This window comes from Symsagittifera roscoffensis, chromosome 9, assembly GCF_963678635.1.
Source record: "Symsagittifera roscoffensis chromosome 9, txSymRosc1.1, whole genome shotgun sequence".
Lineage (NCBI taxonomy): Eukaryota > Metazoa > Xenacoelomorpha > Acoela > Convolutidae > Symsagittifera > Symsagittifera roscoffensis.
The window spans coordinates 44,625,093-44,646,726 of record NC_087070.1 but is presented as its reverse complement, the minus strand read 5'-3'; the positions used below and the strand labels follow the sequence as shown (position 1 = coordinate 44,646,726).

The following is a 21,634-nucleotide window of genomic DNA, read 5'->3' as shown; positions in this document are numbered from 1 at the left end:
GCGAGATAAAATTTAATATTTTGTGGTTTTTCATTTGTAGTTTTTCGTGTAAGTAATTCAGGTGGCGTATTTCTACTTAATGTATCTGGTACTGCAAGGTTTTTTCCTGCTGTCCAAACTAAATGTAAGTTTGGGAATTTCATTAAAAATAGTTGAAATCTATAAACTCTATGATTTGGATTTGATTTTTGTGTAAAGAGAAATGTAATTGGTTTGTGATCTGCGAATAGAACTGTTGGGTGTTTTGATCCAAGTATCAGAAATTCATATTCTGTAAGTGTATAAATTATACCTGTACATTCTCTCATTAGAGTTGAGAGTCGTAGCTCTGCTTGTGTGAATAATTGTGAATTTGCTAATATAAGGTTTCTTTTTATTTGTTCCACTATGTGATTGTAGCAAATGCGCCGATGCCAAAATTTGAAGCATCGCAAATTGCATAGAATGGTTGATTTGGATCTGGAATTGTGTTTGAAATTTCTTCAGTTAAAAGTTTTTTAATTTCTTCAAATCGTATTTGATGTTCAGTGGTCCATTCAAAATTATTTTGTTGTCTGAGGATGTTATAAAAAGGTCTTAAGTATAATTGCATTTTGTAAACATTTTTACTTAAGAAATTTAACCTTCCAAGGAATTCTTGGATTTTCTTTTTATTTGTAGGTGGCTGAAGTTTTTGAATGGCATCAATGCGTGATTTTAATAGACTGATAGTGTTTTGTTCAATTTTATGTAAAAATTTAACGCGTGTTAGAAAAAAGTGTGATTTATCGGGGGCTGCTTTCAGATTTTTGTTCTGAAGTATTTTATGATATTGTTCTAAAACTGTAAACATTTCGTCTTTGGTTTGTGATTGCATAAAAACATCGTCTAAATAGATGATTGCATTTTTCTTGAGTATTCGTGGTCTAAAAGTTTTACTCATGAAAGCTGAAAAAGCTGCTGGTCCTATGGATATTCCATAGAATAAGCGATGAAATTCATATTGTTGATTCCAATAACAAATTGTGTTAAACGTCTTGATTGTTCATCTAGTGGCATTTGGTTATATGCACTATTCATATCTGCGGTTGTGAAGTATTTACCATTTATCTTTGTCAAGATAACTTGTATTGGTTCAATAGGCCAATTGCATTTTGATTCGTCAATTAGTGAATTGAGCTATCTAGCGTCTAAAACTATTTTTAGTGAATCACCTTTTGCTAGAATGATAACAGGGTTAATGAAGGTGTTTCCTTTTGGTTGTTCTTCTTTATTTACTGGTGAGATAATTTCGTATTGTTCTAAAATGTCAATTAATCTGTTTACCTTGTCGTATAAGTGATTCGGTACTTCACTTGCTCTTTGTTTTTTGAAAACTGCGTCAAATTTTAACGGAAGGTGTAGTGATGAACTAATTTTTCCAACGTCAAACTTTGATGTTGCATAAACTGTTGAATATTTTAACAGTTGTTTTGCTAATTTATTAAATTCAATTTGTGTAATTTGTGAGTTTTCGAAATTAAACATTGTTAAAAATTTTTGTTGCTCTTTTTTGTAATTTTTAATATTGATTATTGGTTTAAAATAATGTGTTTTTGTGAAGTAATCTGTGTTTCTTTTTTTATTACTTATTATATTATTTAATGGAAAATTCTTCGTCAAGAATTGTTGATTGGCAAATATCTAGTAATTGGAGTATATTATTGACGCGGTAGGCTACTTCATTTATAGGTGAAATTGTAGCATTTTTTTCACAAAATCCTAAAAGTCCTAACGTAATCTTACTTGATATGGTGTATTGTTATACACGTGTAATGAAATGATGTCGGAATTCGTATTTTTCGAGTATTTTTTAGATGAGATCGTAATTTCGAAAAATTTATGAATAGGTTTAATTTCGAAGTCTGACATAAAAAGTTGTTGTTTGTTTTGACTTTTGTCATACTGATGAACTTATTTTATTGAGAAATTATATATATTTCTTGATCGTGGTTTCAGGTGTTTCCGTTTTTGATTATAAATAGGGTAAAATTTTGAGAAAAATGGTGGTTGTTTGTTTAATCTTTGGAAGAATGTTAAGGCTGTGTTTTTTGTGTTTGTATATTTGTCATTGATATGGATTTTACTTTTTAGGACGTTGATTGTTGGTATATATTTAGAAATAAATGGTATGCCAATGATATTTTGTTTAATATCAGTAATATGAAATATTTGTTTTAATGGTTTGTAAAACACTTGGTTTTGTTCCATTGTTCTTGTGGGAAGAAGGAATAATTGGGTTTTTCCATAATTTACTAATGTTGATCCTTGTGCTGTTGCTAATTTACTAGAGGTTTCAAGAGGTGTTAAATTTGGATGCAATGTTTTGATTTCATTCCATGTGGGAATATTAATAATGTTTGATTCTGCTCCTGAGTCAATTAAAAAATCAATTTCAAGATCTGGTGGTTGAAATTCTTTGTTTCTTGGGCTCTCTAAGAGTAATGGAATTGTCCAAAATTTTTCTCTTGGTTGTTTTTTTTTCTATATTTTGATAAATATGTTGTTTGTTTGAGCATTGTGTTTCTTCTTTTTTATCGGGTTTAATCACTGTGTTAATTTCGTTTACTTCTTTTGTAGTTTGTGTATTATCAATAGGTCCAATATAGTAATTGTGGAGGAGTTCCAATTGATTTTCAGATATATGTGAAGTAAAAGGTTGTTCATATATGATAGGTTCATAGTCGTTTTTGACTGTTATCATTTTTACAGAGATGGTATTATCTGTATCATTTTCTGTATCTGATGATTCGCAAATTATATGATTTAGTTGTAATTCGTTACTTCCTGTGTCATCAGTACCTGGAGGGTCTGAAGTTTTTTCTTCATTTGTTTGCACTTGATTAATGTGGCTTCGATGTTTTGGTGTGCTACTTCTGTATCGATATTTAGAATCGGGATAACGGTTATTATTCCTATGTGGTGACTGGGAATAATTTCTGTATCGATTATTGTAACTTGAGTTTCGGTTTTGTGAATTATTTCGTGATCTGTTTTGATAGTTATCATTTGATCTGTGATAATTCGATCTATTGTATGAGTTATTTCTCGATCTATTGTTTGTGTAATTCTGATTTCTATTGTTTGAATAACTTCTATTTCCATTGTGTGAATAGTTTCTATTTCTGTTGTATGATGAGTTTCGTGATTGATTATTGGAATAGTGTCTATTCCTTGGGTTTGATTGGGAACTGGATTCAGAAACAAATTTTATTGTATTGGAATTCGATCGTGAATAGTTATTTTGGTTATTTTGGCTATTCGACCGGTTATATCTATTTTGTGAGAAATTTCGTGTATTTCCTCGTTCGGGTGATCTACCTCTATAACTTGAGTTATATGGTGATTGATTTCTTGTGTAATTTGAGTTACTTGGAAGTGATTTTCCTGAACTGTTATTACTATATATATTTTTGTTTGGTAGATTGTGATCTTTTTTCATGTATTGATAGAATGATTTATTTGGTTCTTTGTGCTTTTGAGGTTTATCTGATTGTCTTGTTGTTTTTGTCTACATTCGGAAATACTGTGTCCGAACCGTCGGCAATAATTACACCATTTTTTGAAAGATAGTTTGCCTTTAAAGTTTGGATGTTTTTTGTAGATATTTAGTATTTCAGTGATTTTTTCAATCAGGTCTGTGTCTGATTCTTGTACATGATTTATATGTGTTGTATTTGTTTCAATTCGATTAATATATTGTAGTTTTAGATTTTCTGTTATTTCGAGTTTCAATGTGAGTTCTGCTTGTTCTAGTTTATCTACTATATTTCGAAAATCTAAATCTGGTTCTCGAATTGAGGAGGGATGAGATGCTCTCTTTCTTATAGCTATTTTCGGTAATTGAGGTGTTAAGGTCATCATCAAAATTTCTGTCATTTTTGTGTTTTTGTAGTCATGTGTATTAAGTGAATATGCTTTTCGAATTAGTGTTTCAATTTGTACTGCTAATTGCCTAATTGTTTCATTTGGTAATCTGCGTATTTCGTTGCATAAAACTTTTTGATGTTGTTTGTTTCTTTCGGAATCAAACATTTTTGAAAATTCTTATGTGAATCTTTTCCAATCTGATTTTATTTCTATGGGTAATACTGAAATACTGCTGCGCCATCTAGGTTTGTGTGTATTAGCGCTGTGCGTCTACGTATCTAATTTTGATGTAGTGGCGTATTAATTGGTTCGGGTCCTATATTTGAAATTAAATTTGCTGTTACTGCATTTAGATAATCTTCTACAGAATATTCAGGGTCTGTTCCTGTGACTACCATCAGTGGTTTATTGGATGTTATTGATGATCCACCCATGAGGTATGGATTCATAGTCATCTGTAGTGATTCTGCGGCATTTGGCATTTGTGAAAAATTTGAAGGTAGATTTTTTGTTATTTCGTGTTGCTGGAGGTAATATGGAAGCAGTATTACATTTTGCATTTGAGTTGGTTGATAAGAATGCATAGTCATTGGGTTTTGCGGCTGTATTGGTTGAAAATATTGTGTATTAAATGGGTTTTGTATATGCATTTGTTGTGGATTTTCTATATCTGTTGGATTTTGTGGGTAAATTTTTATATTTTGAGATGGTTGAGACTGTCGCGATCTCTGTGTGCGATATTCTTTGGTATATGGTGCAAAAATATCTGGTTGGTAGTGATCATCATTATCAGATGATAAGTAGTTTGTGTTATAAGGTGTATGTTGTTTATTTTTTTTCTGTTGAAAAAATGGGTAATTTTCACTATAATCCTGCGTAGGTTGTGGATTATCTGGAAAGTTTACTGAATTGGTTGATGTTTTTGGGAGATTCCAATAATGTGAACATACGTGATTTAATTTTTGTGTATTTTTTCGGGGCATGATTTGTTTTTTGTTGGTGAGCATAATTATAATTGTGTTCTGCAAAACTATTTTTTGTGGATGGTTTTCGTCTTTTGACGGTATTGTCATTGGTCTATACGTTTGATAGTCCATATGTGAATATTTTGGAGCAACCGAAGGCTTAACAGTTGATTGTAAGGTTACCTGTGTTAGTGATATAATTGTATTTCTTGGTGTTGTCAGATTGGGGTGTATTGGTGAAATACTTTGTTGTGTAGTTGATGCTGTTGTTTGGACGATTTCTTCATTTATGAAGTGTGATGGTGTTTGAATATCTTGTTGTGTAAGATTTCTGGTTCCATTGAGATTTTCATTATGTATGACTGTTGAATTTAAGCTGTTATTTCGTGCATCAGGTAAAAATGTATTATAATTTAATGGTGTTGCATCAATGGTTAATGGTATTACTTTTACATAATCTCTGCGGAAAGATATTGTACTAATTGCTTGACTCGAGATATCTTGTGGAATATTCAGAAATGCTGGATGAGACCAGTCAGGGTCCCAAACGTAATCTGACTGTTCTGAAAGGACAATGTCGTCATTGGTATTTTGGGGTCTGAAATTTTTTCTTGCTTGTGAAATTAAATCTAAATTGTGGGTGAAATAATCTATTATAAACCATGCTAAAATCTTTTGTAAATCATGTTTAGTGTTTTGTGAAACATCTTCTTTAGTACAATTTTTGCGAATTTTATGTAGAAATGTTGAAAATACTGTGATTTCAATTCGTACTTTTGTATGTTTGGATGTTTCTGTCGGTGAGGTGCACTGAACTTCTGTTTTTTCTAATATAGAAATATAGCTATATATTATTGCAAAAACTTCGTCAGTGAATATTGAGTTTGCTCTTTGTGAATTGTGATATTGTATGCTTTTGATATATTTTATGAAAACTTTCGAAAATTTTAAATCTATATCGTCTGTTTGAATTACATATTTACGATGGGCCGTATTTGGTGTGCTAAATTCTATGGTGTAGATTCCGCATTGTTGTGTTAGATTACATATGTCTTTCAAATAATGTTCAATAATTTGTCTTTTGATTTTTACATCTGGGAATTCTGCTTTGCATGGACTGATTCCTGGTTTAAACAAATTTACGAGTAAGTTCTTTCAAAATCGTGTTTGTCCTCTATCATCGAGTGAATCTATAAGAAAGGGAAAAACTGCTTCTTCATCTGGACTTTCGTCACTTTGAGTGTGGCTCAATTTTTCGTTTGATGACTGTTAATATATATCTATCAATGTGTCTAATTGGTTGATTCCAATTATACAGCTGTACTGGTTTGTGTTTATATTGCTTTTTTATTCTTCTTTTTCCTCCCTTTGATGAATTTGAAGTTGTTTCTGAGTCAGAAAAATATAATTGATCATAAATGGGACAATTTTTATCAATTAATTCTTTTAATTTGCATAATTCGTCCAAACTGTTGGCTTCTGATTCAGAAAATACGTTTTTATTTTTTGAAAATCTTTTTCGTGTGATTTGTCTTTGTTTGTTTATAATTTTTCTTTTTATTGTTTGTCGTTTTGTTCGAATGTATCCAACTGTTTGTGTATGTGGAGTGATTACACGATCGTATTTTTTGCTATCTATTTCACAATTGCGTAAAACGACTGTTTGCTTATTTCCTAAATTTTTGAATGACATAAGGTTTAGGATGAGGGATGCAAGAAATTGTTAGTTATTTTTATTTTCCTAGGCTGTTAGTCCTTACGATTTTTTGGTTTGCTTAACCTGGGTCTTCTTGTTCAGGGTTGGAGAGAAAAGTATATCGATTTCGGAGAATGATTTTTTACTTTCTCGTGGCTAGTCTAATTTAAGGTGTTAACTTGCTTAATCTTTTTTAGAGGTAGTGATTGTGTTCAAGGGTTGGAGAATAGTAAATCGATCCACAAGGTTCAGGTATAATTAGAACGCAAGTAGTTCGTTAGATACTATTTTAAACTTACTAAGTCTAAGATCTACCCTGGGTCTGTTAAGAAGAGGGTTCAAGTGAAGGATGAATAACCGAAGTTCTTCACTGTGTAACTTAAATTGAATGGTTAGTTTTATTAAAAAATTTCTATTAGTCCTGGGTCTTTTGGAAAGGTTGGATAGTGAATCGACGTTTGAGGTCGTTAGACACTTGCTAAGTGGTTGGGGGAGAACAAAATTGTTCTTTTTGATCCAAGAATAGGCCTTGATGATCAGATTTTAAATTTAGTGAGATAGAAAATTTATAAAGATCCAAGGATAAGCCTCGATGATCTGACTTTTAAAATTAAGTGAATTTAAATTTAAAATGGTTTAATTTTATTTAATAAATAAATTTAGTTTTTTAATGATGTTAGTGAGCTTATGATTGCTGTTATGTTTAGGTGATGAAGCTGGAACAACAGAATGATTTATTTTTACTAACTATTCATTGTCATGCTACTAATTTATATTTTTATTTTCAATAAATATTTTTCAAATATGTTTTAAATAATAATGCAGAAATTAGGAAAACGATCTGAGATCTTTTTATCAATCGTTGTTGTACAATAATAATTTTGTTTAGCGCCTGAAATGATCATAAAGATTTACTTCAAAATTTTATGTTTGCAAATGAAAATCTAAATTAATTGCTAAAAAGATTCTAAATATAAAAGTTTGTGTTGGCTTTTGCCTTACAACCATAAAACTAAATGGTAAGTTTCTACTTAGTCGTATATCGTCTCTTGTCCGAGGTCTTCGTCCAATATCAGGTAGTTCTAGTATTGAGCGGAATATCGGCTCTGATCTATTGAGTCGTAGAGACATTTCAATTAAGTTATTATCGTGTAACATTTTGAAAATGTTTTGTCTAATTTCTAATCTATATTTGGTTAATTCTAAGCTATTAAGGTCTTATTAGAGACTTATGGTCGCACCAGATGAGTTATGACCAAATTGGTTAACTCATAGAGTAATTTCGGATAGGGTACACCGTCTGCTCGTCACGCTATCTTATTTTCGGCCGGATAGATTCGTGCAATTTCTTAGTCTAATACCGATCCTAATCTTACTCTTATATCTACTAGTCTCAGGGTGTTTAACTAATATCTGCTAGGCTCAATAGATCTAGAGTATATTGGCTTATTGCGGCAGCTGAAGTTCTCTTGGAGAGGCAACTATTTTCTAAGTTAAATTCAAATCTCTCTGGTGCTGAAAATACAAGTATTTTCAGCACTTACAAATAATTGGGTTGTTAGTTGGATGGATTATGATTGGTTAATATTAAATATTTTACAGTGGTAAAATATCTAATTTATCCAATAATAAAATGTAGTTTAGATCAGGTTCCAATTGTCTCTTTTTTTCGTTACTAAAAAGCAAGCGTAAATTACCTTCCATTCAGCAAATGCCTAAATTGAACTAAAAAACGAAAGAAGACTGCTCGTCTCAGTGCGAGTTCCTGAATGTTCCGTTTGCATTTTAAGCTCTATGGAAAAGTGGTCGCATTAAGAATATGAAAAAACTTGCATAAAAAAAATCGAAAGTTTTTAAAATTTCCATTGATTTTTTTTCATCACGCACTATTTTAAGTGGAAAGTAAAAAGAAAGACAAAATATAATACTTAAATTTATTTTGAAACGATTTCTAAGACTGATTTTTTTTAATAGCACGGAATATAACAAGCGTTAATTATACCAAATTTGCCAAATTGGTACAAAAATGCTTCGGATGATATAAGAAAATCTGCCTAATGCTAGTTAGAAGCCGAAGTTTGTCTAAAAAAAACCATCCCGCGCCCACATATTCTGTCATTTTCTTCAAAAGCTGCATCAAAAACACTGCTCGTTTATCTGAGTAAAGTCCTGATTGTTCTAACTGCACTTTAAGGCCAATTAAGAAGTCTTCTAATTGAAAAGTTGTCGACATAACTAAAAAAAAAGAAGCTCTCAAGAAATATTTTTTTTGTCTATTTTTACCATCACACGCTATATAACCCTACAGAACGATGTAAATAGCGTCACGTATCGAAATAATCAGACCAAATGACTTGCTTCATTTCAATTCGGAATTCTTTAATCCACCGCTATAAGAATGCGTTATACCGTGCGTTAATTATAACAAATTGGTTGAACTAGCAACCATCAAACCTCTTTAACATTACTCTTTAAAAAATAATTTTGGCTCAAGATTCCCGCCAATAGTTCAAAAGGCAAAAATTAACTGATCAAGTAAACCAGCCCACAAATTTAAATATTCCTCTTGTTCTTCAAAAGTCGGCACAATAAAACTGCTGTAGTAAGACAAAGCCGTGAATACTTTTTAGGATATATGGTGTAAGAATTGCCTTAAGAACTTGATGAAAAACTAAAAAAAAATGTTTTTTGTTTTGTAAGTTTTATATTAACATCAACATGATTTGTTTGAAAATAATCCCTTCAAACGCTTTATAAACAGCATAGTGAAATGTTTACGTACTATAGTTCAATGTGGGCTATTAATAAGACAAATTTCCAATTTTAAACCGCCATAACATTACAAAAAATGATCATAATTTGAGCTCAGCACAACAAAACCTGATGAGAATCTGTCAAAAACTGATAGTTTAAACTTCTGTTCTAATGAAAATTTTGTCGAAAGAATCAAAAACCAACACAAATATTCAAATTTTAGCCGCACCAAATTTCAAGATTTTTCTCAAAAAAGCACATAAAAGTAAACAACATTTACAAATTGATTAGTTAATGAATATTTGTTGCAAATAATTAAATTTAGTTCTTTTAATCAGTTATGTGGTTTGGTATAGAGCAAATTTAAAAATCAGACAGAAAATGTGTTTTATTACTTGCATTTTTGTTGAATAGTCTGGCTATTATAAGCCTTACCAAAACCACAACAATCGGATAATTGACGAGAATCCAAACTTTAACCAAAGTGGTTTCCGATGAATGTGTGTCTTAACGTTTTTATGCGCCAACAAGAGACTTTAAAACCCGAAGTTATCAAAACTTTTATCTAAAATTTTCATAACGAGACCAATCTGTGCTCAGGCGTGGCGCTAATTTTTTTGTCTGTAATTCACTGGAATCCAGAGACATGTCTTTCAGCATGTTTCAACATAATCCAATTAATAAACTTCAATGGATTGTGCGCACAAAAATCTTCAATGTAAGATTCAACGGCCAAGAATATAATAATAAATTGTTTCCAAACGATATGTAGTTACAAAGTTATTTATAAAAATTTATAAATACAAATTAGAATCGTTTGGGAGAACACCATTAAGCCAACAAGGCCCGTTTTCAGGTGTCTCATTAAGCGGAGAACAAAAAAGTACTTAAATTCTTTGAACCAATGCAATGGATTTTCTACCGGTAACCATTTATTAAACGTAAAACCTCTTTATTCGCACCTTTAAACCATTCTGTATAAAAAAATTAATTTAATTTTCTCAGGCAGTCTTTTCTACCCATAACTTAGAAACCAACAGAAACAAGTTCTACTTATTGATCAATAAAAAGTCTCAAAACATGCCCAGTAAAATCGTATTTCCTAGAAAGTAATTAACCAAAAATTTATGATTAAAACTATTTAATTGAAACCGAGAAGCCCCTTTCAAGAAATCGACCCGGGTGGGAAAAAAATTTATGACAAAGTTGAACATTTTTCTCATTTTAGCTGTAATCGACCCTCTGTTGAGTTTATTTCTGCTTATAGCTAATTTTTGATTTTTTTTTTTTTGCTTTGAAAATATCACGTTCAATTCTTGTTCAGTAATAGAATATCTCAAGGTTTCAACTTGGCACTCTTTTCGAATAGTTTTTCCGGTTAATTTCAGAACTTCGTACGCAAAAAATTCTCTTACGATATATATTTTATTATCATGCAATATTTCAGTGATTGAATCCATCCTGTGTTTATAAAAAAATATTCTGATTAGCCTTCTGATTTTCATTTCCAGTTCTAACAGTTTGGTTTTATCGGTATTTGCATAAACTAAAACTCCATATTGGATGATTGGTTGCACGTAACTTTTATACGCAAATATTAATTGCCGTCCAGTTAGAAACTTTCTCAATTGAAAAAACACTCCACAGAATTGCAAAATTTTGTTCTTTACCTTATCAATATGCTGATGAAAATTCAATTTACAGTCAAGGAGAATTAAAAGATACTTAAAACATTCAATATCTTCTATTTGGGTGTTATTTAAAAGATAATTTACTGGTCGTTCTTCGGTTTTCGTGCTCCGACAGTATCTCATGGTCTTGGTTTTTTGACATTCAGTGTCAATTTGTTCTTGTCTAACCAATCATTTACTTCAAGCAAAGCTGATCTATGTGCAAAAGCAATATAGTCTTTGTTGTTTGTGGATTTCAGAACAGTGTCATCAGCATACAAAAGTACCCCTGTGTTTTTTGTGACTATTTGTAGATCGTTTATGTATAATATGAACAAAAGTGGGTCAAGGATAGATCCTTGAGGTACACCAAAAGATACCAGTTTAAGTTCGGTCTTAAAAGAGTTAGTTTCAATGTACTGATAGCCATTGTCAAGGTAAGATTCCCAGAGATTTAAAACAGGCCCTCTGAATCCCATTTGTTCCAAATTTATTAACAGATTAGAGTGATCAACTGTGTCAAAATCCTTTGTTAGGTCTAAAAACGTATTCTGAACAGTTAGTTTTTTGTTCGATAGCGATGTTGAAACTTCCTCCAACAATTTAAGGATGGCGTCAACAGTGCTTCCATTTGATCTGAAGCCAAACTGAGTGTTTTGGATGATATTAAACTTGTCTGCATATGATTGGGCTCGTTTAAAAATTATACGCTCAAAAAGTTTGCCCAGAACTGGAATAAGCGAAATTGGTCTATAGTCTGAGGGGTCAATGATGTCTCCCTCCTTGAAAATTGGTACATTTTTTGCAATTTTTAAACAATTTGGATAGATTCCTGAGGTTAGGCAGTCGTTAAAAATTTCAGTCAAAGGCCTGCTAGTATAATTTTTAAATGCTTGACGAGAACAATGTTGATACCATAGCAATCTGTACTATATTTATTTATTAAACTTTCGATGACTTCAATGACTTCAATTAAATCATTTTTTTTCAAAAACAACGATTGCTGCTGACGTAAAACATTATTTTCCATGCAGTTTGGTTTGCTCTGTGTAAGTCTGGCGCCAAAATTTGGCTCATTAGTTCTGTCACAGAATCGGCGGGATCTTGTCAATTGTATGCAGTGCGGGTTCCACAATTGTAAATGGGCGCCTCAAAATTATAAAGTATAATGTATTGATGTGAATATATTCCGCAAAATGCAAAATCAAAATGCATTGTTTATCTAAATGTTCAGGATTTGTATTTAAAAGGCACAATAAACTTACCTAATTTCTACTCTTAGTTTATCACCAGTAGTCTTTTATAGCCCGATGTCTTCCATAGCAACTGCATACTGTTTTGCTCCGATTAATCTCGCAGATTGGGAACGAACTATGAAACACGTGTTTGTTTTTCTAGCCCTATTTGACTAAGTCACTCAGAACTTGCACCATATTATTTCCACGGAGAAAAAGTGCAATATATTATTTCTGGTGAAAGTCTAAGCAACTTTTGTTCTCACTTTTTGTATAATTTTAACCCATTTCAGTAAAAGCGTTGAAAATTTTTTTTCCGGTTAACTTGAATCAGCACTGTAAGCTGTATTAATTTGCTAATTGGATCTGAAAATGTCAAAAATTCAACTTACCTGTAATTCCATTCATGTTTCGATGTTTGACCATCATATGACCCTTTTTAACTCGTCATGATTTGACACTGTTCAGACCATGATTCGACTCACATGATGCAAAACCTTGCGTGTTTTTTGTTTTCACGGATTTTTCAGGCTTCAATTTTAAGTTGAGGTTTACTCTAGTGTAATGTCTTGAAACCGGAAATGGATAACAATTAAGTACAGTCTGTATATTTTGTTGCGGGTTTATTCCAGATAACTTGAAACTATAACCATTACGTGCTGGAGTAAGTGGAACTAAGCCGATAGAAGGTTGGGCAAAAACTAGTTTGCAAATTAGCAAACTAGCAAACTAGCTTGAAACTGATAAAACTATTCGACTGAGCAAACTCATTTCCGAAAAAGATTTGTGGGTTTTTAACCAGTTCTGTGAATCAAATCATTAAAAAATCAATTTCAGTTCATAATCAAATGAACTGATTTGTTTTGTTAAGCCCCAGACCCGTTAAATTATCGCGTTTTCCTGTTCCATTATTTTGGGCTAATATAATGATTTGCGAAGAAAATGGTTTAAGAATGAGCCCAAACAAGCCAACAACTCTGCTACATTGGCGTTGTGTGGCTCCGATTATAGCCCTTCAGATTTGTAGCATGTTGTTCCGATTTTTGAAGAAATATTTGAGCATTATATATGCTCGGGTTGGTTTTTTTTCAGACCAACTTTACGAAACTCAAGTCTCTCAGGGGATCAATCTCTTGATCTCCAAGTGTTTTTTAGTCTCCTCTGCCTTATGCAAATATAGTATCCTGCCACGTGTCTGACTAAACTGCTCGTTTTAAACTTTACACGTGCCGAATTATCCCGCTCTACAAAATCGTTTCAAATTGAATAGATGCAGCTAATTGGTTCGATTAATTCCATACCAGACTCAAAGCTTATCAAAAGTTTTTGTCTCTTTATTATTTTGGTAATTAGATTTAGACGAGCCAGTTATTGCAATAAATCTACAGAAATTACATCTGCAGTTGTTGTTCCGACTTTCGATACGAAAGTAACGGAATATTTGTGCTCGGGGTGGGTTTTTTTTCTTCAGACAAATTTCGACTTTTTAACTAGCCATTTTTGACGGAATTTTTTTTATATCATTCGAAAGGTATTGTTGTCTTGAGCTCAAATTTGAAAAGATATTTCACCTGTGATCATTTTTCGTAAAGTTACGGGGGTTTAAAGATTGCCATTTTGGTCAATTTGGGACAATTAACGCGCGATATATTTCGCGTTTTTAACGCGTAAGCGGAGAGTTAATCCATCTTAGAAATCGTTCCAAATTGGTTAAAAGAAGCCTATTTGCCATAATTGGTTTGTTACAAGGAGCGAAATCTATCCCTTTGTACTTTATATGGCGTGTGGGGAGATGATTTTTATAAAAAATTTCAAATTTAAATTTTTTTTTCATTTTTGTTTATTTCATTGAATTTTTTAATGTTATTACTGCTCCATAAACCTGAAAGGCAGTCGGAACATTCAGGGCTTCGCCCTGATACGAGCAGTCTTGTTATCTTCTGGTGCTTAGTTTTGTGTTATGGGAGCGGAACAATAAAAGTTACCAATTAAACTTGCAGCAATCTGAATGTCATTCAACATCAAAAAAATCATGGAGCTGCATGAGCATAATTTCTTTTCTTTTTAACGCAAGATCTGTGGATTAGTTGCCAGATAAAATTTAAAACCATTTGGTACTTTTGGGTTTGTTTTTTATTATTTTTATCAAAATACACGTGGCTTTTAGTAATTAAACAAAGTCAGTTAAAACTGTAGTTTTTCAGAAAAACAAACACGTTCCTGATATCTTGCTCCCCTAGTTTTGTCCCTTTTGAATCACCTTTACTTTACCTCAACAAGTTTTGAATAAAATTTTTAACAGTTTCTACAAAAAATAGGGTATTTGATTCTTGTCACAGTAAAAAAAAATTGGATAGTTTACCCGGAGTTTTTCATATTGCTCGAAAGTTTTTAATTTATTGATAGTTGAAAGTAAGTTTTACCGGCAAAAAATTCAACGCACATTTTTCCGCTGAGGCTTATACTTCGTTTTCTCACTTAGTATTGTAGACAGTGATAATTTTAGTTGTGCTCGTGGTAATTTTTCTTTCTCCAGGCAAACTTCGACTTTTTAATTAACTATTTTTAACAGAATTTTTTGATACCATCTGAAAAATACTGCAAACCAAAGCTCAAAAATGAAAAAAAAATAAACTAAGAAGAATTTTTGTGAAGTAATGGGATGTTAAATTTATTTTGGGATACTTACCGCACGATAATTTTCGATCTTATAAAACGGCCGATTAGGTTAGTCATAGTTTGAGCCATTTTCAAAGACTTGGAAGGTCAACATTAGCTCACTATAATCAATTGTGGACTATCATCAGCATGTTTGAACATTTCCGAGCTATTCAACAGTCATCTCTTCAATTTCTGCAGTTTTTCCTAGTTTTCAACTGCTCATAGTTAATGGTTAAATTTGTTCAGAAGAGGACCTAATAAATTCACCATTTAAATATTGTCATGTCTTTAAATTTTGCAGTTTATCTTTAAAAAAAAAACTATATTTGGAAAAATCATAGTTAAAATCTAAAATTGCTCAGAGAAGGACCTAATATTTTCTCGATTTGAAAATTGCAATCACTTTAACTTCTGCAGTTTATCCTTTTAAAAAACTTTATGTTGGAATACTCATGGTTAATGGTCAAAATCGCTCAGAGAAGGATCTAATGTTTTCACTATTTAAAACTGTCATCTCTTTAATTTCTGCAGTTTGACTTTATAAAAAAGCTATTTTTTGGAATACTCATGGTTAATGGTCAAAATCGCTCAGAGGAGACCTAATGTTTTCACGATTAACAAATCGTCACCTTTTTAATTTCTGCAGTTTATCTTATGAAAAAAACTATTTGTTTGAATACTCATGGTTAATAGTTAAAATCGCTCAGAGGAGGTTCTCATGATTTCACGCTTTAAGAATTTCGGTCTCTTTATTTTCTACAGTTTATCTTTATAAAAAAACTCATTTTTCAATTATCATGGTTACTAGTAAAAACTGCTCACTGGACAACCTAATGTTTTTAAGATTTAAAAATAGTCCTCTCTGTAACTTCTGCAGTTTATTATTATAAGAAAACTATATTTTGGAATTCTCATGGTTAATGGTTAAAATTGCTCAGAGGAGGACCTATTTTTTTTCACGATTTGATGATTGTCATTATTTTAATTTCTGCAGTTTATCTTCATAAAAACTTTTTTTCTTGGAATACTCATGGTCAATGGTTAAAACTGCTAAAATGAGGACATAATATTTCAAAAATTTGAAAACTTTCATGCCTGAAAATTATCATGGTTAATGGTTTAAAGTGCTCGGAGAAAAATTGATTCAAAAAATGTCATCTTTTCAATTTTGTGCAGTTTATCTATATAAAATACTATGTTTTGGATTACTTATTTTTATCAGTCAAAATCGCTAAAAAGAGAATCTAATGTTTTCACGATTTTAAAATTGTCGTTTCTTCAATTTCTGAAGTTTATCTTTATAAAAACTATATTTCGGAAGATTCATAGTTTTTGTTAAAACCCCTCAGAGGAGGACCTAATACTTTCGCAATTTAAAGATCGCCATGTCTGAAAGTTTTATGCATTTTGTCATTATAGAAAAACTGCATTTGGAATACTCATGGTTAACGGTTCAATTTCTGCATTTTTCTGTCATCTTTTCAGATTTCTGTCATTTTTTCAATTTCTGCAGGTTATTTGTTGAAATAGACTGTTTTTTGGGTTACTCATTTTTATTGGTTAAAATGGCTTAAAAGAGAATCTTATGTTTTCACGATTTAAAATTTGTCATCTTTTTAATTTCTGATGTTTATCTTCATAAAAAACTATATTTCGGATTACTCATAGTTATTGGTTAAAATACCTCAGAGGAGGACCTAATATTTCACGATATGACAATTGTCATCATTTTAATTTCTGCAGTTGATCTTTATGAAAATTATATTTTTTTAGTTCTAATGGTTAATGGTTAAAACCGCTCAGAAAAGGATCTAATGTCTCACGATTTAAAATTTGCCGTCTCTTAATTTTCTGCAGTTTATATTTATTAAAAATAGTTTTTTTGGAATACTCATGGTGAATTGTTAAAGTCGCTCGGAGCACGACCTAATGTCTCCCGATCTAAAACATAAATTACCAACACTGTTTGGCATTTCAGTTGAAAAATCTGCGTATACTGGGTCAAGATTTCGGTGCCATGGGTCTAAGTAGATACAAAACATCTCCTCCCTCCATCTATCCGTCACCCTAAACGCCAAATTTAAAAAACGCTAAATCTAAAAAAATATTTGGGATAAATTTGGTTTGCTTAAATATTTATACTGTGCCTGTGGGAGGGAGAGAGAGAGAGAGAGAGAGAGAGGGGTGGTGTTTTCGGCCGAAAAGACTCATAGTCGTATCTTACCATCTTACCGGGAAGTAGTTATCAGAGAAAAAGAAAACAAATACGAAACTATATTTGCACGAAATTTTAAAGCAAAATTAGAAAATTATAAATTTTTGAAAGCATAGAAAGCAGGCGCTGAAATAAAGCATTACCCGGAAGACCTGGAGTGCTTGAAAAATCCCTAAAGTATCCGCAATAGATAAAAATTGCCCTTATAAAAATTTTTCTACTCGTTTCGGTTATTACAATTTTTAATTCAATTTTTGAAATTAATAATTTTCAGTTTTACAAAATAAAATTCATGTCCTTAACGGATAAAACAGAAACAAAAGATTGGTAAAAGCTAGTGCGACAAAATTTTCCCAAGCAATTTTGAATAATATTGATGAGTAATCTTGAATTCATATAATACACACTGATATCAATACTTAAGCATCTTTCTTGATGTCTTTTTGCAATTAAAAACACTTCTTTAAAAAAAAAAAATTCCGTCAGATTTTTTTCTGCAAATCAGGTCACATTTTTTTCTACAAACCGAGTCAGATTTTTCTCTACAAGTCCAGAGCAGCGCCAGTTTTTTTTCAGAGTTATTTTTCAAAGGCAATTCATGAACAATCATAACAGCGCAGCGCAATCATTACAAGATGATGGTTCTAAAGTACATGATGTTGATCAAAAGCACGATCACGTGAACGATCAGGAAAATCCGGTCAACCACGGCTGCCAAAATCTGCCACTTCACTCCAGTGTCTTCTCCCCCGTCTTCACCACTGTTGCCCTCCGACTTGGGGAAAAGTCCCCCCTTTCCACCAACTGGGTCCACCTCGACATCGACATTTGCATTGTTGTCCATGTTGGATTCAGACTCCTTTGACAAACAATGATTTCGTAAGTTTATTTGAATTAATAACAAGCGATACTCGTTGCGAATGTTCCGACTCGTTGCGAATAAGAAGAGCTGATCGCTGCGAATGTTCCGACTGTATCTAGTATCAGAACTCAAAAGGACGCAAATCAGCATTCAAATTAGATTTCAAAAAAAAATCCAAAGCAGATTTCAAAATAGAATTTAAAAGAACAGCTGACTGAAATTAGAACTCGAAAGTCGCATATACCTTCTCTTAAGTAAAAATTGTAAATTTTCCAAAAAAAAATGATTGAACTCTTAGCAAGGTGAAACTTCAGATACTTCTTTGACTTTTTTAAAAAACCACTATTTTAATCGCTATTCTGCGCCTTTTAATAATAATTTTGTTGTTTTTGATTTCAAGTAACTTTCAAATCAAATTTATTGTTGTCAATTTCACCTTGGACAACTTTTGGCCCATTCCGCTTCCGGGGGAGGAGTTGTTTCCTTCGGCCGGGGCTCCGTTGGAGGATTCGTATCGGTTGAGGAAGAGGTACTTCAGGTAGGGTGACTGAATTATCTTGAGGAGAAATGGGCTCATGCTTTTATCAGTCCAGTTGTGAATAGCCACGACTAAAATTTAATAAAACATAGCCAAGAGAGACTTTAAAAAGAGAGTGCGAAAAACGAACTAAAAGACGACTGCTTATTTTTTTAGTGTTTTTTTAACGTTCTATTTTTAAAATTGAAAAAACATTTTGCACAAAAGATTTTCAAATTTCATTTTTTTTTACTATCGACACTTTTTCGATAAAACACACATTGAGAAAGTTTGATCAATGCATCTTCTTTATAGTCCACTTTGTAATCTGAAAACTAAAACCCACTTTGAAACAGAAGACTTAAGCCAGTTTTATTTTTCACGTCATATACACATTTGTTATTGAAAAGCAATTAAAAAATTTAGATTGGTCATTTTCAGCCAGATGTAGTTTAGAGTGAATAAATTTCCCACAGAACAATCACACGACCTGAAAAATGTCTAAAAAAAGAACTATTTTAAACTAAAAACTTAGCATGGCTTCTCGTATCAGAACGAAGACTTGAATTTTCCATTTGCCTTTTAAATCTGATGAATAGTTTGTGGTACATTTGAAAAAAAAATCTTCCGCACTCTACGTCAATTACAAATTGACAAACTTTGCTTCTGGTAACGTATTAATAAGGTCAAAAGCTTGCCTCAATTCAATTTGAAAAAAATTGTATTCCTTGATTGCGCTTTGATAAGGTGATTTTGAATGCGCTTTAATTATCCCATATTGACAAAATTTGATAATCCCAAGACTTCAGGCATTGCAAAAAATTGATAATCAAAATAGTTACGGGAATTTTTGTCTGAGTAATACAGCTTAATTTTTAAAATAGGAAAAATGAAACTAATTTTCTCAAATTGGAATGAGAGTAATCATGAAGTGATCTATACAAAGCTTGCATAAAAATTTACCAGAACTAATATAGTAAAATTTATATTGAAAAATTCGCGTCAAAATTCGTACCTAAAAACGATTAATTTTTGGCTGCAGTTATTCAATCAACAATCATGCAAAATTACCGGGTTAACTTCTAAAGAAATCATATCAAAAAGAGGCTTCTATGTAGTTCAACGCAAAATAAACTAAGTGTAATCTTCAAAGTTTGCGAAACACTTAACAGTTTTGTATTGTGTTTAAAATAAGGACATTTTTGGCTATCAAACAAAAAATTTATTTTCTGTATGCAAAACTGTAAAATTATACATTGCTTAAACCTTGATGAGCTACATAAACACCTGAATTTAATAAAGTTTTGAGTAGATGATCCCGTAATTTTAAAGTTATTTCTCTAAGCAGCCCGAAGTTACTCGTTTTCAGGTAAAGTTTTTGCCCGACTGATCCCCAGGTTTTTCATTTTGATATTTTGATAGAAATTTTGTAACTGCCTCGTATTTGATGAAAATGAAACTTGGAAAACTTTTAACAATCACCCATAATGGCGGCCAGACAGAGGAAACTCATGTGAAGTGTGACACTACTGACAAAGTAGACCATGAGGGGGAACCCAGTGGAGCTGTCTGGGAATATCTCACTGAGGGTGCCAAATGCCACCACTTCACCCAGAAGGAGGGTCACTGCAAAACCAGTCTTCTCTCCAGATCCAGCAGGCACGAAGAAGGTCAGGCCTGAAATGATAAGACGACGATGAACAATTATCATAACATGAAAACAAAGAAGAACCAAAAAACAAATGAAGTCGAAATTGAAGAAAGAATAAAAAATCAAAACCAAAAATAAAATAGACCGAAAATTTGAAAAAAACTTCCTTCTTGAAAAAAGTAAAAAAAAGACCAAAAGAGGACTGACATGAAAATCTCTGCAAAAACATAATTACTTTCAAAAACAGTTTGTCAGATTGGTATTTCATACTTTTTTTGAGCAACGCCTGTAAGTACACCGACAGATTCTGGAACATTTTGAGGTGCATAGAAGCTCCATTTAAAGAGATAACTATCAAACTTGTTGCACGTTAACGAAAAACAAACAAGGCTGTTTTCTCTTCGTCTTCATAAATAGAACTATGACGAATGAACAGACTTGCGTTTTGAAACTTTTAAAATGTTTGGAGAATTTTTGAAGATAATCATAATTCTACAAAAAATTAGGAAAAATTGGTGATTTATCCAACTTATGAATCCCTTGCCTCTTAAATGACAATTTAGACGACCAAGGTTCCATCACTTGAAAATGAAATATAGAAGAGGTTGAATTTAAAATTTTTTGGCAAGTTTTGAGAGGCGGTTCTTTTTCCTCTTGTCCCCTCCAGGTCGTTTCTCCAGATTTTCGACAAGGGGACAGGGTGAGCGTAGCGGTGGGAAAAGAGGGAGGGGGGTCAAAGTGATTTACCTGAGAAGAGATAGAGTGTGACGATTGGGAACACAATGATGACAAGGTAGTACAGGGGTCTCCTCGCCAGCTTCACGGTCACGCGAAGGAAAGTATAGTTGTACCTAAACAAGCAAAAAAGAAAAACAGCCAGCTGTTTCCATCACAGCGCTTTGAGAACATAAAACAAGAAAAATAACATTTTTCAAAAAAATGACCAAACACTCCAATTATTTCAACAAAATTTTTTTAAAATTATTTTAGTAAATGGCGACCGGGTCAATTGAAAAAATGCAAGAATGAGTGAGTGAGTAGAAAGGTGTTCAAAGCAAAAATTTTGAAACTGAAGCAACTTCTTGGATCAATACAGATGATGGGATACTTCGCTGGACGTATTGGGCTGGACTATCCCACAGCTTGAAGACGGCTGGACAGCTCTTCGCAGGGGCGGATGAGGTCCCTCTTCGTACTGTTTTGAGATATCCATTTTTGGCGATGGACACTAAAAGTTTTCTAAAGGCGCTTTTGGCACCAATATATGCAAGTTTTGAGGGTGGAGCGCGCGCTGAAGAAACGCAACTTTTTATTCAGATTTTCAAAAAAATGTCTAAAACGCCTTTTTTGGCTTGTTTTTTCAAAGTTTAGCCTGTAACCCAGAAAAATTTGTCAAAATATTTGGTCTTTATAGTGCTTTGGGAGAGCTCGAAAAAATTTGGTCGACCTTTAGAAAAAAATCGACGAAGTTTTAGAATTTTTTTTCGAAACTCCGCCCCTCCCTCGAGAAAATTCTAGAT

The 21,634-nt window shown here is 32.2% G+C and overlaps 1 protein-coding gene across 1 annotated transcript in view; it reads right to left on the bottom strand.

Moving 5' to 3' along the window:
- Nucleotides 1–17,568: 17,568 nt before the first annotated feature.
- The window catches only part of LOC134854241 (neuronal acetylcholine receptor subunit alpha-5-like), a 28,874-nt gene continuing 24,808 nt past the window's right edge, over nucleotides 17,569–21,634 (bottom strand). The window contains exons 4-7 of the mRNA XM_063870416.1: nucleotides 20,862–20,965; nucleotides 19,946–20,140; nucleotides 18,383–18,555; nucleotides 17,569–17,943 (exon numbers count right to left, since the gene is read on the bottom strand). Of these exons, the coding sequence (XP_063726486.1) occupies nucleotides 17,713–17,943; nucleotides 18,383–18,555; nucleotides 19,946–20,140; nucleotides 20,862–20,965 (703 nt within the window). The 3' untranslated portion in view covers nucleotides 17,569–17,712. The remainder of the gene's footprint in view (nucleotides 17,944–18,382; nucleotides 18,556–19,945; nucleotides 20,141–20,861; nucleotides 20,966–21,634) is intronic.